This window comes from Poecile atricapillus, chromosome 1, assembly GCF_030490865.1.
Source record: "Poecile atricapillus isolate bPoeAtr1 chromosome 1, bPoeAtr1.hap1, whole genome shotgun sequence".
Classification (NCBI taxonomy): domain Eukaryota; kingdom Metazoa; phylum Chordata; class Aves; order Passeriformes; family Paridae; genus Poecile; species Poecile atricapillus.
In genome coordinates, this window is record NC_081249.1 from 120,153,429 (window position 1) to 120,181,359 (window position 27,931).

General features: G+C 37.0%; 1 protein-coding gene across 1 annotated transcript in view; it reads right to left on the reverse strand.

The window, feature by feature from the left end:
- Positions 1 to 27,931, reverse strand: part of SPON1 (spondin 1) — a 181,533-nt gene that overhangs the window by 16,466 nt on the left and 137,136 nt on the right. The window contains exon 7 of the mRNA XM_058829221.1: positions 14,789 to 14,853. Coding sequence (XP_058685204.1) covers positions 14,789 to 14,853 — 65 coding nt within the window. The remainder of the gene's footprint in view (positions 1 to 14,788; positions 14,854 to 27,931) is intronic.

The following is a 27,931-nucleotide window of genomic DNA, read 5'->3' on the forward strand; positions in this document are numbered from 1 at the left end:
CTGTGTGACAGCATTTAAAATGAGAATGTTGCTATAACCAGTTAAAAGGGGTGGATAAGGCACCAAATACTGAACTAGGGGATTATATCATCACCTCTGGCATTTAAACCACTCATCAGACCAAATGCTGCTCTAAAATATCATTAATCTGGTTGTTTTAAGAAAGCATGATGAAAGGAAGGGACTTGGTGCACGTTTCAGGTGTTTTCATATTGTCCTCTAAGCATGCCTGGATTGCTGCTGCAGATAATAATGAGATATTTCTTCATTAACACATCAGCTCTTTGATTTAATGCCTTCATTCATCGATGGGCATACCTTGATGATGTGATTGACAAATGTGAGCAGGTTTTCCACACTGAAAGAAAATCTCAGGTACCTCAAGTTAGGACTGCAGCTTCTGAAACTGCAGATTTTTAGGTGTTCTTTGCAGTTAGTCACAAAAAAAGTTATGGCTATGGTGCTGGCAATATTTCCTATTGTTTAGAAGAACTTTGTGTCCCTTCTTAAGTTATTTACTGTGCATTTACAATCACGCCATGTTTCAGGAGTCACTGGACGGATTCAGGAAATTTCTCTTCATTTCCCAGGAGCTTTGGGGCTACAAATTGTCTGCCTGGAGTAATTATAGCTGTATTTATTTACAAAGGGGTGTTGTAAGAGCACTGCTGCTCTGTCTCTGTCTCCTTTTTCACCTGGCTGCTCTGCAAACCCTGCTTCAGAGCAGCTCTTCAACCATCCCAGCCTGAGCTCTGATCCTCTCCTCCCCCTTTAGCAGCACCAGACCAACAGCACTGACCCATTTATGCCAAGAACTCTGATTTGATACCAATTTAACTCACTCTGAGTATTAGCTTGCAGCAAATATCTCTTTTCTCCAAAAGATACCGTGAGGCTATTGATTGGAATGCCTAAAAAATGAGGATACTCCTTCAAAATACCTGAAATAATTTTAAAGTAATACTGACCTACTTCTCAAGAGCATTTAATTTACAAATATCCTAAGATGGGAATTGCATTTTGCATTCCCCCAGTCCCAGTGTAACCTCTGAAGATTCCCAGTACCTTAATTAATAAAATGAACATTCCAGTTTATCCAGCATCCCCCTCCATCCAACGTGCACGTGCCTTTGGGTGGCTGGAGATGGGAACTGGAGCAAACGTTTAATTATCATTTCACTAATAACAAAATGCTAAGGGGTGACAATTAGCAGCTTGGAATTTTGCAAAGAGAGTTGTGCTCGCCAGAAATTGAAGTGGCAAACCACCCCAGATACTCAGAGGCTGTTTACACCAGGATGGGGAGGTGGGATTAGCGAGGACACGTGGAATTGCACGGAAATGATGCTGATGTGATCACTCACCATATCACAAAGGGAAATTATTCTGGCTCAAGGAAAGACAGCAGATGGTTGGGAAATAGACATAAAACTGCAGCTACCAATGGGAGGAACATGGAGAGAATGAGAAAAAAGCACAGGATGAGATGTTTGCAGAATGGGATGAGGAAGTTTGGATTAATTTATAGCCATTAATTTCCATGAACAATGGAACAATAAAGTTCTAGCAGGAATTCTTCTTAGCTAAATCTTTCCTATGGTTTCATACTCTACTTTTTCCTTGCCTAGTGACATTTGAATTTTAAGCAGAAAGTAGATGGTGACAGAAAATGGAGCTGCCATATGTGCTTGCTCTGACAAAAAATCATCGGTACAATTTTTTTTTCTTTCCCAACAAACACATATGTTCTTACCTAGAACTTTTCTTTCCTTGAGATTGGATTATGAATTTCTTAATGTGGGTGTCAGACCATCTGTCAGACAATGAACTTTCCCTAGGTCCCTTACCCATTCCACTTAAGACAATTCTTTTATTTCATAAGTGTGATGGAGTTCTGGGATTTATTTTTTTTTTTAGCCAACACTAAATAAATGGATATAACTCTAAATGGCACTCAGCTGACATGGATTCAGGTAACAGGTCACATGGGAATGGATGCCAAGAGAGGCAGAAATTTGTCACCCTGAGCTGCTAAAACTCAACTCAGCAGTGTTTTGTCCTGATGTCTGGGAAAAAAAAAGAGACTGAGTTATTTTCTCATTTAAATGGAGCTCTGTGGAGACATTGAGATGGAGCAAACAAGTTTTGAGGGCAGTGAATGTTGTTGGGTTCACTCATTCCTGTTAAGTTCCTGAAGTATCAATAAAATGGGAATTCACATTAATAAAGGTTTTATATTCCATTAATTATCCAAATATATAGACACACTTTGAGCCCAGTCTCACCCTGTCTCAAATAAAAATGCTTGCTATTCTATAGGGACTTTTAAAAAATGTGTTATCACTGAGATATATCTCCTGAGACTTTTGTGTTTGGTGTGAGAGATATGTCTACTTTGTGGGGGGAAAAAATAGAATTTATATTTAAATAAACCCCAAAAACACAAAGATAATTTATTCTTTCAAGATGAAAGAGCAAATTTTCCCTTTAGGTCCAATTCTTACATGAAAGCTCCCATTTTGAGGTCAGAGCCTTTTAAACCGAAGGGGCTTTGATGAGGTTTGCTGATGGATGATGTGTTCATCCCACAAAAACTTCTCCTGCATCCATCTCTCAGGGGTTCAGGGACACACCTAAACCTTCCACAGACAGGTGGGGACCACCTGGAGGACAGGACAGGATGAAGGACTGAGATGCAGCAGGAAGGAAGGATGAAGCTCAGGAAATTTCCTGACATAAAATACAGTTTAACCATGAGCCAAATGCAGAGCTGGAGCACTCAGAACTATTTCACAGCTCCAGAGAAATTCATGTATTTTAATTCACGTTATCAATAGTCACAGCTGACTTTTCCCCTGTATTTTGGTGGTTTTTATATTGGATTGTCCTTTCTGCATTACTGTCTCTGATTAGATTGGGGGTTAGAATTCTATTTTTGGCAAATATTAAACTCCACTGGACGAGTCCCAGCTATCAATAAAATCACAAAAGGAGAAAATAGCTGAGCCAGACACATCATTGTGTCACCATAGAAACACGAGGCTCTGTCTGGCCTCCTCGTTCCTGTCATTTTGTACACAAAACCTCCAAACTTTGGAAACTGGTACCATTTTGGGGAAGGAAATTTAATTTCCAGCGGGATTGACAGATCTCTTACTCCATTTTAGGGTAAGCAGAACGGTGTGACAGTGGGAGATGACAAGATGGGGATTCCTGGGGGGGAAAAAGACCCTCCAGAGATTTATTAATAAATAAAATATAAAAATAATAAAATAGAATATAAAATAATAAAATAAAATAGAATAAAAAATAAAGACAAAGGCTTTAGTGGCACCATTGAAACAAAATGTTGCCTGGCAAGAATAAAAATAGCTGCTCGATAGGACAACAGAAACTGGGGGAAAGCAACAGAAACCTCTGCAGGAAATCTTAATTATTTTAAGAAACCACTAAAGTTAATCTGACTTTTGATGCTCCAATTGTACATCCACGTTCATAAAAGGTTATATTAGAAAGATCAGAGCTGCCAGAACATCATATTTCCATTTTTTCCTGACACATCCTTTTGTGGAAGCGGGTACCAGGGAAGGACTAGAAAGTTTTGAGAGTATTCATTGTTGCTTCCAAAGTTTGTGTCTTACTAGATCTGTTGAAAATCCAAAGCCAGAAATATTCTTTTTTAAAGATTGTACTCCTGTTCCTTTCTGAGGAGACTGTGGGACCTGAGTTTTTTAAAAGACAAAACATTTTCATCATTGCTGCATGACACCCGCTGAGGAGGCATTTTTGCCACACAGCTATGACAAAAGATCTCACCCAAAAATTGAGTACACAACTCTGAACAACATTTTTACTTTAGTTGAAGTACTTTTTTTTTTCTTTCCTATAGAATGCGTTTTTCCTCTGATAAATGTCTTCTTTATGCCTTTGTTATATTTCCAGTGAATGCTTTTACTTTAAAGAAATTAGTTTCTGTCGAAATGAGCTTGAATTTATCTATTTTTTTTATTTTTTTTTTTCGTTTCAGGGCTTCAAGATTTATTTCTTTTTTTATTTGTAATTGATGTAAGGAAAACATCATTATTGTGATAAAGAATGATGTTTTTCACATTTACATCTGTTTATGTATTATATAAATTCAGGTCTTGATTATGTCTTGCAAAAGTAATTCTGCCAGCTGTGTTGGGTTCAAATGGCAATTCCCATGTGCTGCTTCCCTCCACTTCCTCCTGTTTCACCAAAACAGCTCACTTTAACCATTAGAAATTGCTTTTTATTCCTGAAAGCTTCAAATGTCTCCCCCATCAGCCTGAGCTCCACGTCCTGATTTAGTTCTCACCGCATTTATTTGGATTTCCCTCTGGCCTCTGCAGAAATTTGTGCTCATCCAGTGATGGCATCCCAGAGAAGGTGATTTTCTGAAGGAATAATGAGCTACCAGAGGTTACCAAGCAATCACAGGAACTCAGAGATTCCTGGGAATTCGTTAAACTCCGTCAGGTTTGGAGGAGTTTTTCAACTCATTGATCGTTGAGTCGTTTTTCCAAAGGATGGCAACACAAAGCCTCAATCAATAAACAGCTATTAGAACATTCAAAACACAAGTCAAACATTGTATTTTCCTCCAGCTTGGCATGAAAATTTCAATCAAAAGCATGTAGGGGTTTAAGTTTGGACAAGACACACAAAATCTTTTTTAAATATTCCCAGAGTGCCTGCTGAAGGGAAAATATGGCCTTTAAAATACAGCATTACCATTTTTATTCTTATAACAGCGTAGCTGAAATTGGAAAGAGCCACTTGGGGAATTTAAAAAAAAATACTTTCAAGCATCTCAAAATCTAAATCAACTCATCTGTCAAGAGAAAAGCCCATCATAACCCTTCAGAAAAAAATAATAAATAAAATAAAAAGGTGTTTTCTTTCAGGATAACATCAATCCAGTGAGGTGTCAAATCCAACCACATTTCACTCATTACAATGGCGAGCCACTGAGGATGAATTTGCAGCTCAGACAATTCATCAGCCTCTTCCTCCTCGCCATTCCTCACTCCTTTTATTTTGTTTTTTGTTGTTCATGTTATCACTTGTGCAAATGGCATTTTATATGTTATATATATATTAAATATATATATTTATATATATATTTATATATTTATATAAAAATATATTTATCTATTTATATATTTATCTATTTATATATTTATCTATTTATATATTTCTATTTTGTTTTTAAATCAGTTATTTTGTTTTGAGCTGTTCATGCTGTTCACTTTACTCTAGGGATTGATGCTGCTGCTTTTACAACAAGAGCTAACACTCTTTTTTTAATTAAAAATAACTTTATATATTAAAATAAATTTTAGTTAAAAATAACTGTGCACCACAGGTCACACCATGAGGTGTTCAGTGGGTTAAATGCAGCTATGGAAGGATAGAAAAAACTTGGAAGGCAAGAAAATGCACAAACTTTTTACTATGTTAAAAGAATTTTACTATTTTACTATTTTAAAAGAATAGTGGACGTTGAAACCAGATTAATGCAGAATTCACCTGGGAGAAAATGTCTAACAAGTAGCATGAAAAACAGTCATTATGAGGAATATAAGAAGGAATAATAAATAATAATCTTCCTTATTTTTATGTAACCCTTGGTTGACTCTTAGTCACACAAGAAAAAATTACCCACGCCTGATTTATTTTTCTAATCATTTTTTATAATCAATTTGTATAACCAAATATTAATGACATCCAGTGCAGAGATGATTAAAGGACTGTGATATGAACTCTTCTTATCCCTTTGGAGACAACAACAAATGCAATTTAGACAATGCCCATTACAGCTGCTTAATTGCACTTCATCTGTATTTTTCCTCTCTGAATGCCATTTAAGCCCAAATTCAAGTGTTCATGGTCAAATGTGGGCTTTTGTTGTTTGCTTTTCATCTCAGCTGGGTGGTCTGAGTGAATCGAGCAACTGAATAACTCACTCATTTCTGTTGTACATTTTTATGGATTGCATTTTGATACCAGTACCACCTGTTTATGGGCAGCTTTTTATTTCTGCAGGCCAGGAAATAATTTCATCACTCTTAATGGGACAGGACAAGGGTTACATCAACTGAAAACGAGCAACCAACCTCAGAATTTACTCCCCCAATGCAAAACTAAACTTTTGCCACTTCATAATTTTTTAAAATAAATAAAGTCACAATTTCAGGTATTTTAAGGGGATGGATAGGAACTGGTGGGATTTTTTTTTTCCAATGAATTTTAGTTTGCAAGCTCTGGGGAATTTAGTGTGAATAGTTCTGTCAATCCTTAATAAGACCTTCTAGGGGGATTAATTCCCAGAATTAACTTACAGACATTGCCAGGTGTCCAGTCTGCAGGGCTCTGGGTATTTCATCTCTGTTTTTTATCTAAAGCCTCTCTGTTATCAGAGATGAAAGGTGCATTGGTTTAAATCTTCCCCTCTCAACGCTGATTAAAATTTAGTAGAGACCAGCACTCATCCCTGCCCTTGGGATTCAGAGGGGGAGACAGCAAACATCTGGCTCCAGGGGAAAGCAGAGGGAGAATTTCTGCCTGGGTTTGGTGTCCCCACACTGAGGCAGAAAATGAGGCACAGCAGCAAGGGGTGGCTCCATGTCCTACTGACACAGCCCAGTGTCGCTCTCTGGAATTCGTGGAGCTCCTAAACTGTTGGGGGCAGAAATGCAAGATATTTACCTTTATCTAACTGTGGCAGCCAAGAAAGCACTGAATTCCACACAGCACCATGGAGACAACTGCTAGAGTTTAGAGAAACTGAAAATGTAAGTGTGTAAATTAGAAAGTTTCTTAAGTCACTAGGTGAAAAAGTTAAAGTTTGGAGTTTACACCAGGTTAGAGAACAGAAGACAAGACAGAGGATTTAGGGTGTTGTCTCTTGCCCTTTTTCTTTCTTCTTCATCTTCTTTTTCTAGAGGTTTTTGGGTAGCAATGAGTGATTGGATAGAGAATGTTGCAGTGCAGCACACAGGTGTTGGGTCATTGGGTCACTAAGGAAAATAATTTACTTGGCATTTGTTAATTGGATAAATAGACATATAAAAGACCTTGAAGAAGATCTTTGTTGGCCATTTTACACCTTGCTATCTTAGTGCACTCAGCTCCTTGTACCCTGTATCCATGTAATGTAGATAAGAGAAGAATAAACAACCGAGTCTGAACAAGAGCAAACTGCCTCTCTCTCAACAATCTCAGTCCAAGGGGAGAAAGAACCCAGCCATGAGAGTCCTAACGAGACTCTAAGCACCCAAAGAAACACCACAGGCTCTGAACAAATCCCTCTGGCCCCACCAAAAGTGTCCTGTCCCTGCAGAACCTGAAAGCAGCTCGGTGGGAAGGTCACTCAACTTCAACACAAATCAGCATTATCTGACACGCCTTAAAAGCTGTATCTGGCAAGAACTGTTTAATTATCTGAACCTTGGCATTGGTAATAAATAATTATATAAATAATTATATAAATAATTATATATCTATCTATATCTATATCTATATCTATATCTATATCTATATCTATATCTATATCTATATCTATATCTATATCTAATCTATATCTATATCTATATCTATATCTATATCTATATCTATCTGTATCTATCTATATCTATCTCTATCTATCTCTATCTAGATCTAGATCTAGATCTAGATCTATATTTAAACTAGATCTATATTTAATCTATCTATATCTATATCTATATCTATATCTATATCTATATCTATATCTATATCTATATCTATATCTATCTATCTATATATATATCTATATCTATCTATATCTATCTATATATATTTATATCTATCTATCTCTATCTCTATCTCTATCTCATCAATATCTATATCATCTATATCTATATCTATATCTATATCTATTTCTGTATCTATATATCTATATATCTATATATCTAATCTATATCTATATCTAATCTATATCTATATCTAATCTATATCTATATTTAATCTATATCCATATCTATATCTCTATATATATCCATATTTATATCTATATCTATATTTAATCTATATCTATATCTGATCTAGATCTAGATCTAGATCTATAGATATATAATATAAATGTATAAAATAATATATATTATATATATAAATTATATAAATACATGTCTAATATTAAATATAGATACAATTATACATAATTATAAATAAATAAATGACTCTCTCAAAATTAAAACACGATGCAAGGGAATAAGCAGCTTGGTTTTACCAAAATCTGAGGCAGCAATTAAACAGGGAGACAGAGGAATCTTTTTTTCCCTGCAGTAAAATCACTGATCAAGGCCACAAATCCACCCTGTACATCTGTTTCTTTTTCCTCCAACAGTGTCCACATTAATCTCTCCAAAACAAATCACTCCAAATGTAGGTAGAAAAACAAGGTACTGATTTTGATTTCAGCCTACAAATATTTTTTTTTTTAATATGGGTCTTATTAAAAGAAAAAAGCCAGCTTTATTTGTATTTTATATGAATATATTTTTTTGTATTTTATATGTATGTATATTACCCACATATGCAGCTTAGAGAGAAATAGATAATTCACATAGATGAATTGGTAAATTAATTTCTCTAATTCTGCAGACAGACAAATATTCACATCAATTACCTAAATCCTGAAAAATAAAATTAATTCTATCAGATTTTCTGAAAATCTGAAAAAGATTCCTCAAATCACATATTTATGTTTTAGGACATCACAAAAAGAAATGTCTACTTGAAACTTTGATTCTAAAGAACTACTCCATTTATTTTGAATTTTATGCAGATGTTGTAATTTTCTCCTATTTTCAGTGGAGAAAAATGAAGCGAGTAATAGCAAATCAATTTCAACTAGACATAAATAAATTACAATTTACTTTAAATCTTTGGTTGAATGGCAACTTTGTGTATGTTTAAGTTGAATTCAGTAAATAAGAGTCAAAAAAAGGAGACAAATCTAAGTGTTTCCTTTTCAAATTTACCTAATTCAAGCATTCTGTTTTAAGTGCTGTAAAGAGAGTTTAGAAGGAAGAAGAAGGTGGAAATAGAGCAATTTCTGCTCTATATATTCTATATATTCTATATATTCTATATATTCTATATATTCTATATATATTCAGGAACAGAATGTGGCGCTGTTGGTTGTATTTTTACACAAATGTAATGTGACTAATATCTATTTTAGTATGTAAATAACTCAGGAATTGAATTAGGTGTTTACAGAACAATAAATGGAGCTGATTAACAAAGATGAGGAGAGGGAGATATTTAATTTCAGAAGACAGTGAGGAGTTCCAGCTCTGACCTGGGACGTTCTCTATCCAACATCCAACACACCACGCAGGGATTTAAGTGTTTTAGGGAAGAAAAGTTTTATGGGCACAGGACCAGCAGCAAATTACAGTGAAGTAAGAAATAAAACCAGCAAAAGTTAAAAATGTGTGCAAAGTAAAAGTAAAGCGAGAAGCAAAGCACCTCAAAAGCCCAAATATGTTTTTCTTTTTTTTTTTTCATCAGTTTTTCTATAGATTACTCTTTAATTTCTGGAACAGTTGAAGTCACATTACCTATAAAAACTCCAAAAAAACACACTTAGGATCTGCTCTCCCATTTCCTCATCTCCTCCATGCAAGCCAGGAAAAACAGCCCTAAAATCTCTGTAGTCAGAGAAAAGAGATCACAGGGATGCAAGACTTGAAATGAAAATGGGATAATTTTAAGGGATGATGAGGTAACTGTATTAACCTATAAACTTTGGACTAAATACTTCCATCCATTGGAATTATAAAGGACTAGGCCTCCTTTTCTTTCAGGTTATCTCAAAATAAAGTGGAAAAAAATGGAAATTAGTTGCTTAAATGGCTGAGGAAAAGAGTCAGATGTGAGAACAAGGGGAAGCCACAGGACCATGATAACCCACAGGAATGGAAATGGAAACAGGAGGGACAATAAGAAAGGAAAGGACAGTTTTCTAAACTTCAGATAGCTCAGAATGATAGCAAAAAAAAAACTCCTTTCACTTCAAGGTACATTGGGTGTAACTAAGAATGGACTGAGGCAACAAAAAGGTTGGAAAGAAAAAGAGGTTTTGCATAAAAAAAAAAAATCAAGTGAGAAGTAAGAAAATTCCTGTGTACACTTGATAAAAGCTAACCTCTTTATACGTCAGAGACTCTCACTATGCTGTTTAGCAAGATAAAATACCTTGAATTTTTACTCTGAAATATGTTTTCTATAGGTTGACCTACTAAGATTTAATATTTACATACTGGAGAATGATTTCCATCCTGACTGGGATCCATGTTTGTATTTATCGGTGGTAGGCTGTACATTGAATTTCAGATTCCACAGTTTTGAACAGGGCTATGTTCTTCCCTGGCTTACAGGGAATATAAAAAAGTGATTAGACACAAGAATTACAATTCAAATACTTCTCCTTCTGTGTCTCAATAGTGATGCCCAGATTTGAAATAAAAGGAATGAAGGAATAACAAGTACAGCCAAAAAAAAAAAAAAAAAGGCATATATTTTGGGATTTTTGGAAAGGGAATTCGAGGCAAAATTTAAAAAGATGTTCCCAGTGAATTTGATGCATATTAGCTTTAAAAGTCTTGCCTTCTTTATCCAACATTTTTCTGTCATGGCATGTTTATTTTACAGGTGCCAGCTATGCAGATTTGGATGGCAGTGGTACTATCTGGTTTTGATGTATTTTATCCTCCACACAGCCAAAGGCCAGTGATTTGCAGCTGGGTATGAAAATAAAATTTGACTCTGCCTGAGAAATGGCTGTGAGGAAGGGGAGCAATGAGCTGTGCACTTGTTTATACAAGAAAGATAAGAAAAACTGCTTTGATTTGACAGCGTGCTGGGGACTGATACCAGTGTGCTCAAGGAAGAATGCACCCCCTGCGAGTTCTTTCAAGTCAGAATTTCAGACACTTGAAAACAGGACTTGGTGATTCAAACATGAGCAACAGCAAAATGTTTTATTACTCGGTCTGGCACTCATCCTTCTCATGCTACCAGGGATGCTCCTTCACTTAAGGAGCCATAAAAACTGCACAAAAATCACCCAAAGCTGTCTCCTGTGTGGGAAAAGCTCAGGAGAGCTTTCTGCAAGCTGGAAATTGAAGAATTAAGAAACTGAATTAAGGGTGATGGAGATGAGTGGTGGGAATTAAAAATAGAAATGGAAAACAGTGACAAAGAGAGTCCCCAAAAAAGAAAGAGTGAGGTTTGGCAGGATGCTGTCTCCATGTGTTGGATGGCATGGAATCATGAGGGAAGCTTTTGAAGTGAGAGCAGGCTGAATTTTCCAACTTTTGGCATTACAAACCCCCATAAAAAAAATAATACAATGCATTTTCTAATTGGTGTGAAACCATTTGGGAGGGTTTTTATGCTGTGCTTATCATGGCACACTATAATGCCACTTTGGTACTACTACCACACCCCATTATCCATTTGCATAACCAAGGATTAAGCAAAAATAAAAATATTCATGACTTTAGTCAATTCTTGATTAGTAAGATGGTTGTGCTGTGTGTAATAATGGAAAAAAGTGTTTATCCTGAGGAGTCATTATCCAATACTTGCACAGCTCTTAAGTCCAAGAAGCACAATCCACTATAAAAAATGTGAAATTAACCACAGTGAAAGGATATTGAAAATTTTGTCCTCTTGTGAAGCTTAGATCGTATTTTTAAGTGGAATCAAAAAGCAAGCCACCGTGTCAAAATAAGATTAAAAAAAATATTGTTAAAAAAGCCAAAAATCAAACACCACCTACAAAGTGAAGGGTTAGGGAAACCCCTGCAGAGCGTTTGAAAGTAAAAACACCAAGATTTATTCTTTTTGATGTTACTGAAAGGTGAGAACTGCCATAGAGAAAAGGTAAAAATTGACTGTAAAAACACGTGAAGGATGTTGCAAAAATATTTGCAGGCACATCTGTGAAAGAATTGAGAGCATCTGAAGCTGTTCACCCTCAGATTTTTGCCAAGTTTCTTGGGGTTGTATCAAATTAGGAATCATGGTTGGGGCAAGACACTTGAATTGGCATTAACTTTTGTGATGTGATATATCCAAGATGATGAATTGAGACTTTGGAGCAGGAGATCCTCTCCCCATCTTCCTGTGAGCAAAACACGAAGCTGCTCCGTGCCAAAACCTCCCCAGCAGCCGCAGCAGCCAGTTCCAGCGGCATTGTTTGCTTTGATATCAAACATCAGACACGGCTCTTGGGTTAGGACAGAAGCTGGAGTGAGAAAATAAATGGCTGGTTTCACATTGAGGACTCATCCGAGCAGAGCAATGAAAAAGTTTCCATTTTAAAGCCTTAATTTGGAGTGAGTGGAAGGAAGGCAGCAAGGAGAAAAGTGCTATCCACAGCTGCAAGCACTGCCAGATCCTGGGAACTTTCAGGATCAGTCCAGAAATAAGGGATTATTTATTATTATTTATTATTTATGATCTATTATCTATCATTTATCATTATCTATTATCTATTATCTATTATCTATTATCTATTATCTATTATCTATTTTCTATTTTCTATTTTCTATTATTTATTTTTATTCTTTATTATTTATTAAATATTAATTATGATATATTTGTTTTTATTATTCATTATTTATTATTTGATATATCATTTATTTTTCATTCTTTATTAATTATTATTTATTATTTATTATTTGTTTTTATAATTTATTATTTATTATCTATTATCTATTATATATTATCTATTTTCTATTACCTATTGTCTATTATCTATTACCTATTACCTATTAACTACTATCTATAATTTATTATTATTATTATTATTATTATTATTATTATTATTATTATTATTATTATTATTATTATTATTATTATTATTATTATTATTATTATTATTATTATTATTATTATTATTATTTATTACTCTTTCATTACACAGGCCAGAAAAGCCTAACCTGCAGCTCCTGTGCAGACCCTACAACCCTTTCTCAGGGTTCAAAATATATTCCAGTGATGGAAAATCCATCTCATGCTCAGGTAAGCTGCCCTCGAGGTCAGTCACAGTGCTAAAGCCTTTTCCCAAACCATTTCCTTGTCATGGATTTCCTCAGCTTCCATGCTAGGAGGGATTTCAGACTTTGATACTTTGGTGTTGGCTTTCTTTTTTCATTTGTTTGTTGGGTTGTGTTTTTTTTCTAGATTAAAGAGGGATCAGCTATCAGGAATCTTTTCACTATTTAAGCTGAGTTCACCTCCTAACCTCTTTTTTTTTATTTTTTCCTTTGCAGAGGGGAAAGGGATAAAGTGAATAGCTTAAGTCCTAAGCTGCTTAAGAGTTTCTAAGCCCCTTTAGGGTAGGGGATGTTTTCTGAAAACTGAACTCTTTTGCAGGTTTGTTGTTGCTTTTTTTTCAACTAACCTTCAAGCTTTCACATACTTTCTGAAAAGCAGCTGACCAAATCAGACACTGTGCTTCACTGACTGCTTCCAGGAAATAGGAAACAGGAATATTTTCCCATACAGTCTTGCAGTAAACTAATTTCCCTCCTTTTCCACAGATAAAATTTACTGTATATGTAAAATAAATTAATTTACTGTCAGCTCAGATCCTTTTTATTGTGTTCTCATCTTCAGGCACTTCCTGTAGGTCTCACTCACTTGGACTTGGATAATGAGTATGAACCTGGGGCCAAGTGTTGATAAATCATCCAGGAGCCACCTCCCCTGAGCAGGAAATTCAGGAGCATCCTGACACAGGAGTTTTCTCCCCTTTCCTGCTGGGTGCTGGAGAGCCCATCCAGGATTTTGGGAAGCAGATTCCTGTCTCACTTGGTGAAACAACCACGGTTGTCTTACAGCCCCACCAGGACCAGGAGGCCAGCATGGAGGGTTTCAGATTGGCATCTGGATGAATTAATTAATCCTCTGAGAGTTTTTTGTTGGTGGGTGAGGGTTTGCTTGGGTGTGCATGGCACAGAGTGTGAGACAGGACACCAAAAAATGCTGCTACTGCAGAACTACAAAGCTCTGCACAACAGCAGAACATGTTTGAGAAGGCATGGATGGACCACTGCTGTGATATGATGATCGCTGCTTATGTGGGGGAAAAATTATGCCTATGGCACAAACTCCATGGGACACCCCTGCTGCCACACTGAGCCCACCAAAGTGTGTAAAACACGAGGATTTCCTAAAGAGGAAAGAAAGAGAGAAGCAGATGTGGGGAAAACAAAACAAAATGACAAACCAAATAAACACACCACCAGGAGAAAGAAGAAGAAAGAAGAAGAAGAAGAAAGAAGAAGAAGAAGAAGAAGAAGAAGAAGAAGAAGAAGAAGAAGAAGAAGAAGAAGAACAAGAACAAGAACAAGAAGAAGAACAAGAAGAAGAACAAGAAGAACAAGAAGAAGAACAAGAAGAAGAACAAGAAGAACAAGAACAAGAACAAGAAGAACAAGAAGAACAAGAAGAACAAGAAGAAGAACAAGAACAAGAACAAGAACAAGAACAAGAAAAAGAAAAAGAAAAAAAGAAGAAAAAGAAGAAAAAGAAGTAAAAGAAAAAGAAGAAAAAGAAGAACAAAAAGAAGAAGAAAAAGAAGAAAAAGAAGGAAAAGAAGAAGGAAAATAAGAAGGAAATAAAAAAGTTTAAAAACTCATCAAACTCATCTACCAACAAATTTTTAGGTGGTTTCTTTACTCAACACAAAGCTCTTGAGACAGACAATTCCCTACTTACTTACACATTCAGAGGTTGCCAGGCTGGCCACTGTGCCTTGGCCTTGATGACTGTCAGAACCTCATCGCTCTGTGGAGACAGACAAAGGACATTTTTACAACGAGAGCAATATGTTTTACAGCAGAAACAAAGCACAAAGCACCAGATCAGACTGGTTCTAGGAGCTTTAAGCAGCAGCAGCAGTTTGCAGACGATGGTGGTTTGGCATCAGGAGCCGAGGGAAAGATTCTACCAGGAATTCACCAGCTTGATACCAAGCAAGGACAGAAAAATCGCTCTGAATACATGACAGATAAAAACTAGAGGCTGCTGCTCTGGGCAACCCAGCACACCCTGTGGTGTGTTATTTATGTGTTATTTATTATCTTTATGTCTGGAAGGATGTAAAGGCTCCGTGGTGGATGCACTGCGCTGGTTCCACGTTCTCTTTGCTCTCCATTTACGCCTGTGGAAATCACAGGGTGAAATGTAGGAGCCATGTGTGGAGAGCCCACAAAGCAGTGTACAAAAATCATTTCCTAAAGCCTGCTGTAATCCTTGCCTTGGCACTTTTAAACTTGATATTGCTACGATAAACTGGGGACAAAGGCAGGAGAACATTAACAAGGCTCTGATGCTCACAAGACATGGATCACACTTCTTCAGAAGCGTGTTCCCCATCTCCCTTAGGAATCCACACCAGGAATTCTCCCAGAGGGACACAAAGTTCACAACTCACTGCTGTGATTTCTACTGTCTTTTAAAAATATTTCCCAATTAGACCAGGAAACCCACTTCATCTGTTCCCAGTAATTGGCACTTCCAGCAGAGCTGACCTTTCAGCTCGGTGATAACAGTGCCATTTCTTGCTTGGTACCAATAGTTCTGACACCCCTGATCCACACACAGCCCAGCTCAAGGAAAACACCTTTCACTGCTTGTTTCCACCACCCTCAATATCCTCTCAGCCCCTATTTTTACCAAAGCAAGAGCATTAAGAGCTGATGGGCCCTCTCTGCTGACACAGCCTCAGGAATATAAATGTGACATCACCTCCCCCTTAGCCTGAGTGGATGGAAAAGCCACTTTTTTTGGAAATCACTTTTATTGGAAAATCTGTATTGGAAAATCTCTTGTTTGGAAATCCATATTTGTATACAGATGTCTGGAAAAATCCTGTACTACATTAAGTGTGCTGAGCCAAGACAGCTGAAAATCCAACCCTACAAAGGCCAGTGAGTATAAAGACGTTTTACCAGGCTCCCACACTACTGATAGGGGTAGGAAAAAGAGAATTTTGTGATGGCAGGAGCAGAGCTATGGCAGCAGGCCAGGCACACCCTGGGTGAACCCAACACTCTCTCCTGGTCCATGCAGGAGGGATTCACCACATCCAGGTTCATCTAGGGCAGCCCTCTTCTCACCTCCACACTTTCAAAAGTAGAGAGACATCTTTGCACTCAAAGTGGTTTAAAAAGAAATATTATTAATAACATTAATATTATTAATATTAATATTATTAAGAATATTAAGAAATATGATTAAATGAATTAAGTTAAAGGCTTGAAGTTAAAGGACATTGTCTGTCCCTGACCATGAAATTTTCCTTAATTTTTAATTTTCCTTGTTTCAATATCCTAAAACTTTCCATCTCCATTTACTTGCCTCGGGAAGAGATTTGGATTCAGAGTTATTAACCATGCATTTTACATCCCAACAAAAGTCCGCCATGAGCAGAGATGGTCACATTAATTAAATAATACACTGCATATCTAATAGCAGGCAGTCATGATGTCACTAGTATCAAACCCAGACATGTCTGAAAGCATTTCAACACGTGCTGTTCTAATTAAAAATTAGCACCAAGAGTGGATGAGCAGTGACTAACAGCTCAGTAGTTAGTGCAGAGGGAAGGGAGCAAGGAACACTGCATGGTGCATTTAGACATCCCTGAAGTTTTAAGGGAGGAAATTCAGATTCAAGCACTGGATTCAAGGAAACCTTCTGAATCAAAATTTTTTAAAAGAATTGAAAAAAAATTTAAAATTAAAAAAAAAAAAATTAAAAATGACAGAATGTGGTGTTCTGTTGAGCCTGGAGTGAAAATACACATTTTTCATATGTGGAGCTCCTTGACAATTACACAGGATTAAAAAACAACTTGATTTAAGTCGTTACTGATATTCTAATTATTCAGGTGTCTCTGTCCTGCACATTCCCAGCATTTCTGGTGAGTTCTGGCTCGGGGAAGGCAGCTCCACCTGCCCCAGGTGTGGTCACTGTCCTGCACCTCTCCAGCCTCCTGCAGGGAGCTCCTCCAGAAAACAGTGACTCCACATTTCCGAGGATGAAGGTGATAAATTTAAACAGCCCAGGGAAACTGATGCTCTCCAGGAATTCCCAGCCCTGGGAACGATCCGTGGATGGAGAGCAATCTATGGAAAAGGTGCTGGCCTTGGATTTTCTGGCCAATGTCTTCAGCTATAATTATTGGCAGATGGGAGAAGCTGAGAGGATATGAAATGCCTGAAGAGAAACCCACAAATCAGTAACAAATAACAATTGAGGTAACCCAAGTGCCTCGAATAAACCAACTGCACAGACTTCACAGTAGAGGCAAAAAACACCACTTCTATCTTAACACAATGAAAACATAATTTTATTAACATTTTCTTAGTGCTTGCTGTCCTACATTTGTACCCATTTTACTCTTCTCTTTGTATCCCCAAAGTTTTGCTTTAATTAAAGTAATTTAAGTAAACAAAGTCTCAAATTCCCACCAAAATTTGGAGAAGAGAACTGGGATTTTTTTCACTCTGGCATGTTGCAAGTTGTCATCAATTTTGTATTTGTCTTGGAAGAAATGACTCAAAGTAATGAAGCTCTTACATCTTGGCAAAGAAAATGTTTGCAAAATGATGGAGTGTCAAAATGTTACGCTGTCAGAAGTTAAAGGGAAGGGCACCAAGGCTCCTGCTTGGAGCTGGTGAAAATCCCTTGAGTGTGGTTAGACATAATCACAGACAAAACTTGGTTTTTCTCCCAAAGCTGCTGCTGCAATTTCAGTTTTATGGATGATTGTGGGATTCCAGCTTCCATTAGAAGGAGAATGGCTCCTCCTCTACACAACCTTGCTCAAGAAGTCCAGAGGAGCCAAAGTGGTTTCCAGATTGACTTCAATCTGATTTGATTTAAAACACAGAAAATTACAAACAACTCTCCTTTTCTCCGCAGCTCAACATTTTTCCCCTGTGAAATCTCTGATCCCCAAAAAGTCCTGCTGGCATGATTTTAAAAGGTTGATAATGTCATTCAGACATTGACAGCCTTACTGTCCCTCTGAAGTTGGTAAAAATTAATCCTTTGCTTTACATCCATTTGTTCCCCCAATGTATAAATGAATGCTCATGCAGAATAAAGTAATTAAATGGCAGCACACAGAACCCTGTGGCACAAAACCTCTGCAAAGTTAAAACCTTTTACTGTTCACCTACAAAAGATTAAAAGCCTTCCCTTGCTTCAAGAACAGAAAGTGGGACATGGCTCAAAAAGGCAGCATTAAAGATAGAACTTGATTTGAAATCTTTCTCAACCAAGAGGACTTAAAACAACATGTTTGAAGGGTCAAATCCATTAAAATAAAGTAATGAAAGCTTTCAGCAAAAGTTTTAAGTGTGATCTGAATACCTTCTGAATGAAAGAGAGATGAGTAGGATCTAGAAATCCCTGGAAGTTATTCCTTGTGCTCCTGCTACTTTTTGGTAACCAACATGATCAGCATCTGTTCCATACTATTTCCAAGCTTTTTTTTTATAAGTTTTATTACTATTTTTATTTTTAGGTCTGCCAAATGACATTGATGAGTGTGGAGATCACTTAGCACTCTGCAGTAATGATATGATTTGGTTCAGCTAAACAAACTAATGTGTTATCTAACATCAAAATCAGAGCCAGAGCCAATGAAGTGTGGGAATGAAAAACACCTGGGCTGGGCCAGAGCTCAATTTCACTCATTTCATACTGCTGCTGCTTGGCATTCATCCCATTGTTATAGAATAAAAACCATTTAATTCCTTCCACAGCACCCCTCACTCTATCTGAATGCCTTTCCACAGGGGATTCATTTTCACAAGGCTCTCAAAAAAGTAGAAAAAGCAACATTATCTTCAGTTCCCAGATGATGAATTGGATGTCTTCTGGAAACAAACCTACATATCTGAGCTCTAAGATAGCATCTTCCCCTGCAGGATCATCCTTCCCCTCAAAAATAATTTGTTGTTAAAGGAGAAAGAGATAAAATGAGCATGAAAAAGTGGATTGCACAGTTCTGTGGGGAACCAAGTGATATAAAAATTAGAATGATGTAGTGCTTTGGAGGGATTTTTGGGTGCTCTTAAAAATCTGATCAGTCTTCTAGGATTGCTATAAATTGTCCTTATTCCAGCTCCACTGTGTGCACACACACAGAAATCACAAAGAAACAAAAATCTTGCCTTTAAAGTGTTATCTAATACAAAATATCTGGATAATTAATGCTCAACAAATTACAGACTCCCATTACTCAAAGTATGGCATGTTTCCTCCTGCTGGTAAAATCTGCAGAAAACTTTCCTACCTCAGTTTTGCAGATGTATTTGAATGAAAAGGGATGCTGGTGTAGGCTCATTTCTGACATTTGTAAAAACTTTGAAAGAAAAGGGAAGTAGGTGTCTTTTGTGTGGTAACAAAATATTCCTGGGATAAAAGCAGTGCTGAGATTCACTTCACAGGCAGAGATGTTTCTAGGATGGTGTGTACAGCTACTGGATTTTTTTCCAGTTCTTAAAAAAAGAGCGTTTTTGAAAAGGTGAAGCTTGTAATCACAAATTGCTTCATTTGAGAGGGAAAAACACCCAGAATCAAAGAGTTATTTTTATCATTTGATGACAACTAAATTCTGTTTAAATCTATGACTGACTTAGATTCAGGAAGATTATACTTGGAGCCAGGAGCACAGGTTTGGAATTATCATAAGCAACAGCAAAAATGCATTTCAGCCAGTGGAATTATACCAGGATTGTGTTTCCCATTTTACTTTGACTTCTCTGTGTTTATGACAGCAATTTTGTGGCAGCTGAGAAAACCACACATATTATAAGATATATAAACATGCCTGAATGGAATTAATTTTTTGATCACAGTACCTACAAATTCAATATTTCCCTGTATAAATAGCCGTTTCTTTAATTAAAAAGTCTTGTTTTTTTTCTTTGAAAAATAGGTAATGTCATTTCAGGCAATAGAAAATCTGAGTTTTTCAGCTCACTAATTATGAAAGTCTGGGGGAATTTCTAGGCTTTTCACAATAACCAGCCAATTGCTAATAACACAATTTTGGGTTTGAGATGGATAAAGAAATACTGCTGGGGTGAAACTGAAAAAAACAGAAGGAAAGCCAAGCATTTAAATCCATTTCTGAGCAGTTACTGCCTGAAAACATCCCTGCTTCTGGAGAGCAAATAACCCATTGCCTCAGACAGCCCCAGCTGAACTCCTGTGCGGTGCAGGAAAGATATTTGGCAGTTTTGTGCTCACTTTTACAAGGAAAAACCTCTCTGTCAGGTAATGGGGCTGAGAATTTTCCCCAAGTGTGGGTATTGTCCATATTTCCCAGAAAATATGGAAATGAGTGTTAAAGCTTCACCATTTGGGGACAGCGATTGCACAGATGTCAGCTGACATTGTGTGTTTTGAAATAAGCATTCCAAGGGTATTACAGGCATTAGAACTCCTGACTTTTTAAGGAATCTCTGGGATGGGATGCCAAAAGAAGCGTGTTCATTGTTAATCTGAGTTTATATCCCAAAAGCACCGACTCACTTTGCATTAACAACCTCCTGCCTTACCTGTCCTTCCTTTGGCTGGGGTGGAGGTCTCAGGAGGTGAATGTGGGCTGAAATTGATAACAGAGCTGTTGCTAGGGGCAACCCTAAACTCAGATGTGCTGGTTTATCCCCGCCAAGGCACGGTTACATAACCTGGGGGATCCCAATAAAGCAATAACTCATGTTCTGCACAGCACAAAGCTCAGCAGCGCGTGCTAATGAGCCCTAGGTGTGCTCTGAGGATCTGAGCTCTCATTTGCTCTGCCTGAGCAGAGTCCTTGGGGAAGATTCTCCCTTGGGAACCCAGTTCATGTTGATTTTCTACTGCACATTTTGCTTCGTTCTACATCGAACGCTCTCCTGTCTCTAGGACCAGCAGGAACATCCTGGGATCCTAAACCACCTTCCCAAACCCAAGGGAAAATCCTTTTACTGCAGTTCACAGTGGCTACTTTTTAAAGCAGGGGATCAAACTGGATTTTGAAGCTGACCCTAAGTGGTGCAGCTCCCACCCTCTGCTTGATGGGTTTATCCAACACACACCCTTTTGACCTCCCCCTGTCTCAACATCCTCAGTCCCATCGATCCTTTAGGCTAATCTAGCCTTTAAACCTAACTGCTATAAAGCTACTGCTATTTTAAACTCTCCAAAGATTGGACACCAGAAAAGAAATAGGGGGGGGAAAGCCCTAGATACCAATCCAACACGTTCTGTGTGCAATAAAGCAGCTGCAAGTGGCAAGACAAAACCTGCATTCACTGGAGATAATGATAAAACTGGTTTAAATCACTAGGCTCACTCTTCAGACTCATATTCAGGTAACTACAGCATTTTTTTTTCTGCTCAGGCTCCTTAAAATAGTTTCAAAATAGTCAAGGGCGAAAGCACTGGGACAGGCTCTTGGGCATGCTAGGAATAAGTGAAATTCAACTGCTTAAATCAGCAGGAAAGCTCAGGAGAAGGCTGGGTCTGCTCTGAGAAGCAGCCCAGGGAACAGGGGCACAGAACAATTCTGTCATCTGCTGAATGCTGGCAGTGACACTCCAGGTGTCACAATTATTCCTCCTCATGCTTTGCTCACACATTAGCTAAATGTAGGAGCTTCAGCAGAGGAGAAATAATTATTTGGATAATAGCAAGGGGTTTTAAATAGCTCCAGCAAATTAGCTCAGGAGGTGGGGTGAGCTTTCCTGACCCTGGATAGCACTTTGACAAATCAATGTAAGGCTTTTATTCCATTCAGGATGTATAAATAAAATTTTCTAAGTTTAGAACAATTAAAAAGAAAAAATTGCTTTAGGTGTACAGAGGCAATCACAACAGCTTCATTTCCTTTCATTAAAAAGTGTCTAAGCCACTCTTCACCACTTCTTCCAAAAAAAGAAACCCCAAACCAAAACTCACCAAAAAAAACCAAAAATAAATATAGCTTTTTAGCAAATTAAAATGTGGGGAGTGAGATGAAGGTTATCTAACTACCAGTACTTGAGCTTAAGGAGCTCCAAGTACCTTCACATCAGTAAATATGGCTACACTTTACATGTGCCACTGAGTAGAATTTATATTAAATCACGAATTGCACAATACAGCATTGTATTAATAATAGTAATTATTATTAGAAAATAATACTAAATAATAGTAAATAAGAGTAAATAATAGTAAATACTGTAGGAGATGCTAGCAGAGTGACATCTGCCCTCAATATAATGAACATATTAGGGAAGAACTATTAATTCCACTGTAGAAAGTACTGATTTGGTCTCTATTTGCAGATTTAGAAATGCAAAAACAGGAGAGAAAACTGAGAGTTTAACCCTGGAGCCACGAGGCTGCAGTAGCCGGATAGAAATGGTTGATGTGGTCTCTGTAATAAGCCAGACATGAAGAAAGGTGTTTCTCTTAAGGAACATCTCTGAAATGCTGTGGAAAAGTCCATGGACACCAAATTGAGAGCAGCACTCACGTAGTTATTTTATCATTAGAATATTTCTAAGTTAAAGGCCACAAACAGAGGCTTGCACTCTAAAAGTACAAACACAGGTATTTTCCATATTGCACTGTACTCACAGTGTTAACTCTAAAAGTAGGAAATTAATAAGAAACAACCTCTGCAGTGGGGTCAGGATAAATATTTCAGTTTCAGCTGTGAGTTACCACAGGCTGGCAGCCCTAAGGCTGTTACCCGAGTGCACTGCTAAAATCTCTTGTTGTGAGGTGCAGCCTTTGTTCCTCCTCGTGGTGGTTTTGAAATCGTGTGTACACTGTTTATGTGCTTATCTCTCATGCTGGTGACCTGAAATTAGGTTTAAATTTCAGAGCTTAGCTGTTAGCCATGTTATCATGAAATGACACAATGCATCCTTATGCCATGAAACAGGCATTTCAAATATTCCATGGCACTTTCAGTCCCAAAAAAGTCACAGTAATTGCATGTTTAATAAACCTTGCTGGTTCTCATTCCCATAGTAAAGGACATATTTCTGTTGTGATCATTTCATTTCTATTCCTTTAGGTCTCTAATAATAAACTCTTCTCTAGTAACTCTGTGATCAGGACTGGCCAGTGTTAGAATTGTGCTCAGTTCTCTTAAATCAGGGGCACTGTGTACAGACATTTATTTTCCTTCATCTTTTACTCTCTCTCCCTCAAATCCTCTCTCACACCAGGCTCCTGCTGAGGGATTTCCAGAAGAACACTGAGCAGCACCATCATTCACCATTTTATTTGTACCAAAAACACAGGCCAGGCTGGTCCCCACTGAAGCCCTAACTCCAGGCCTCATTAAAATCCTTTGCTATCCCTTAAAATAAAATTAGGTTGTTTTATTTTTTATTAATCCCTAAAGAGATTAGAACAGCCACGTTATTGAAGGGCAAATTTCCAAAGGGGTTAATGGTTGGAGCAGCAAATCCTGGAAAACGTCTTATTACCAAGCTTGGACTCTATTCACTGGAGTGACTTTAGGAACCCATCACCCTGTGGCTAATCAGAATGAATGTTTCCAGCTCTCATGTTTCTAATGGAAAAGCACCCAAAATTCCCAGATTTTTCCCTTCTCCTGACACTGAAATTGCACACTGAAATAAAGGGATGGAAACGTTCACTCGCAGCAGAATTTCTGAGTTGTTGCCCCACAGCAAAAGGTGGGAGTCTATTAAATATGCAATTACTGCTTCACTCTCTCAAGTCTTTTCAGCCAATTAATAGAACTTTGTGTTTTCATGGCACCTTGCCTCAAAGAATATTAAAATGCTTTTAAATGACGCAGTTCAGGAGCTCTCCTGTTGGCACCATCGTGGGCAGGAACTACAGAAAAGCTGGCAGAGCAAATACACCCCTTGCAGTTCAGAAAGGAGTTTTTTCCAATCATCCTGACAAGTGTCTGTCTGTCTGTCTGTCTGCCAAGGCTCCAGCACTGGCCTCAGCTCCATGATGACACTGCAGAACTTGCCAAAATGAGCCTGACAATGGCACTGTCCCTGCTCTGATGTAAAAACCCTGAGGAAGTGACACCTGGGAAAGGTGGGACACCAAACTTTCTCTCCTCCACTGAGTGACCTGCTGCTCCACTTTCTGAAAGCCAAAGCAGCTCCATGCAAACATGGCACCACCCACAATCAGATTGAATTTGTGGGTAAAACACTGATTAATCCAGCAAGCACAATCAAGTTGTCAGAGGAACAATTAACTACATTAATTTTCCGTAAACTAGCAAACAAATAAGGATAATTTATGGCTCCAACCACGCTTGTCTCAAAGCCAAAATCCATGTAAAAGCAACCTAAAAGGCACACTGCAAACCAGACCCTGAGCAGGCACAGCTTTGAAGAGCAAATGCATCTCCTTTGATATGCACCTGGATTACAAACAAGGACACTTGTCCAAGGAAGGGACAGGAAAACTTTAAAAAATTCCTTTCCCCCAGTACCATCCAAAAAGCTGGACACCTGCTATCTCTCATCCTCTCCTTGATTCACTGCGTTATAATCTATGCTTGAAAAAAAATAAAAAATAAATTAACAAAATCAACCTTCAAAAAAAAAAAATTCTTTTCAATCATTAATTCACCCTCATCCATCTCTACCCTAAAGACAAGTGACCTTTTGCCACTCCATTTGGTCTTGACAGTCAAAGTTTTCTGCACACCAATAGACCTCCTGCAGAGCTATTTGCTGCTATAAAATCCAAACAGAGCACATAACATTTCACATGAACTCTGGAAACAAAATAAAAGGGAACACAGATTATGATCTAGGAAGAAATCCTACAATCAGGAAGAAAGAAAACCAGAAGAGTGTCCATTAAGATCTACTGTGATGGTCAGGAAAATCTAGAAAATATCTTCCAAGTCTGGGAACTCAGATCCAGTATTCTCTGCTGATGAGCAGTTCCTGCTGTCTCACGGGGTTTTCTCCCCCACCACCCAGCTGATCAGTTAATTAAACACACTCAGTGTTCAAACTTTAGAATTACCTGAAATTTTAAGCATTATCTCTTCCTGTAGACTTTCCTCCCATCAGAAAAACTCTTGTGAAAACTCTGGGAGCAAAACCCCCTTCTACTGAGCCAAGGTTTAATGCTCTGAAGCAGCCAGCTTCAATTACTCCAAAATGTTCTGCTCATTTTAGAAATGAAAGCAAATCTCCTTCTCACTCAAAGAACTGAAAAGATCCCAATTGCTCGCAGGCTTGCACCTTATCAATTATTCATTTTCTGAGTCAGAATTGCTCTGAATACAACAGGCAAGAGCATTTGAAAGGCCAGATATTGTTCATGAATAATGTTAGTTTAGCTCTGAAATAACTGAATTATACAAAAGTTACGACTCTTTTTGACGAAGGTACTACTTGCTGTAAGCATGACCAGGTGAATCTGAATTTAACACTTTGTAAGATAACATCAGACTTCAGAAGTAATTAGGATTTTTTTTTTACTTGCCACCTGTTTTAAATGTAGTTTTTGTACATTTTCCAGGGGCAGGGATCTCTAAACTGCTCTGAATGCCTCTCTCTTCCTGACCAGTCCCAACTGTATCAAAAACTTCTCTTAATCACCGCTTCCTATGGCTCCACAAGAACTCACAAAAAGCCTTAAACATTTACAGTTCCTTTTTCTGCTTCCAGGTCCACATTTCTCCTGCTTTGTTCTGCACAACTCTTCTGCAATAAATGGCCCAGCATTATTGGTCCCATGTGGGTGCGTGCCTTTCATTTTTGTGAACTAAAATCCGACCATCCTATTGACTGCAGCTGCTTTAAAATACACCTTGGTGTCAGCAGTGATTTACTTTTTAATTATATTATTTTATTTTAGGTGAGTGGCCCTATAGTTTTCTTAATAGCTGCTTTAAAGTGTTCAAATAAATGAAACTTCAGCATCTGAGCAGGGAAAACAGGTTAATTCACAATTCCTTAGCAAAAGAATTTCCTACAATAACATTCCTGGTGAAAATATCACCACGCTTCCCAAATATTTTACATTTCAGTGTGGTGATAAAGGGCAGCATTTCCTTGAAGTGTGTCCTAGCTGAGCATTCCTGGGAGATTCTTGCTAAAAAGACCCACAGGGATGGTACAAAGATAAGATTATTTTTGTCTCTCTTCCAAAAGCCTGAGAGACTGCTTTGCTGGTTTTCGATTTCAGCTGCAAAGACAAGTCCTGAATCAAATGCTCACCTAAATTAAAGACTAGGAATTGGATCTTAGGAGAAGGTCCTTTTTTTGGCCTCTGATATATGTATGCAATTTGTCTGCAGGACCACATTTATGTCTGCATCTGGGAAATATTGAGCACACAGGTAAGCTGGTATTTCTCCAGGGAGAGATTGTAATCAGTAAAAACAAAAATATCACAATCCATTGCAAAAATGCACTCTGGGCAATGGAAATGCAAGAATTGGTGAATGTGGAAGGTAAAGGTTTATCCCCGTTCTGTTGAGCTGATTTTGGGAAATACTTCATGAAAAAAATATCCTGGCAATGCAATGTATTTTGTTTCTTTCACACTTACATGAAGCATCAGATATTAAAAATATTGATGCAAATCTATTAAACATTTGATGCACTTTTCATGACGTGGAAACTTTATGACCACAAAGGATAAAATTGTCCACCAGCTGCAGATCAGATCATTGCTCTCAGTTTCCCTGCTGCTGGCCACTGTTAATATGGCTGAACGGAGAACAAGGTATCATTCATTTTTGCATCTTTTTCTTTTTTAATTGAATATGCAGAATTGAAAAGCAGCCAAACAAAATCTGTGGTCACTGTTTCTTCTGATTCTGTGCATCTGACAAAAAAACCCAGTGCAGTGCAAGGGCACTTCATAGTGGGCTGTAAATAATAATAATAATAATAATAATAATAATAATAATAATAATAATAATAATAATAATAATAATAATAATAATAATAATAATAATAATAATAATAATAATAATAATAATAATAATAGTTATTATTACTTTATATTATATATTATATATTATATATTATATATTATATATTATTATTACTATATCTTATATATTATAATAATATATTAGTATTAGTATTAGTATTAGTATTAGTATTTGTATTTCTATAATTTTTATTTTTACTTTATTTTTATTATTATTCATATAATAATAATAATTGATAATAACAAGAAATATTATCTATATTTTATATATATGATATATATATTACATATATACTATATACTATATACTATATACTATATATTATATATTATATATTATAAATATTATATCTTATGTATTATAATATATATTTAATACTAATACTAATACTAATACTACTAATAATAGTAATAATAATAATAATAATAATTCTTACAGAATTCAAACTCTGCATGTTTTGGGTTTGCATCTGTTTGCTTACCTAGGCAAAGATGGGGAGAGATATTTAGGATATCCATAAATAGTAGATATTTAGGAGCCCCATCATTCTGCAGCCCACAGAAGGTTTTACAGATGCACAGTGCCAGCATTTCAGAGTCTGTACCACCCACATTCCACTTAATTCCAGTATCTTAACAACAACATTCGCCCTGATGCGTCACGGGAACCTCTAGGGCCTAGAAATGACTTATGAATTAATTATCTGAAGCATAATCATTAAAAAAATAAATTCCCAGCATCATGATTTCTCATTCTATTTCATTAATGTGCTAGGGGAAAAAAAAAAAAAAGGACATTCAGCAAGTTTTCATGGCCATGTGAGCAGATTTTTATGCCATTGAAGGTGAAAAAAGAGCTTTGTTTGTATTGCAGTGAATAGAGAATTTCGGTCACGTGGATTTA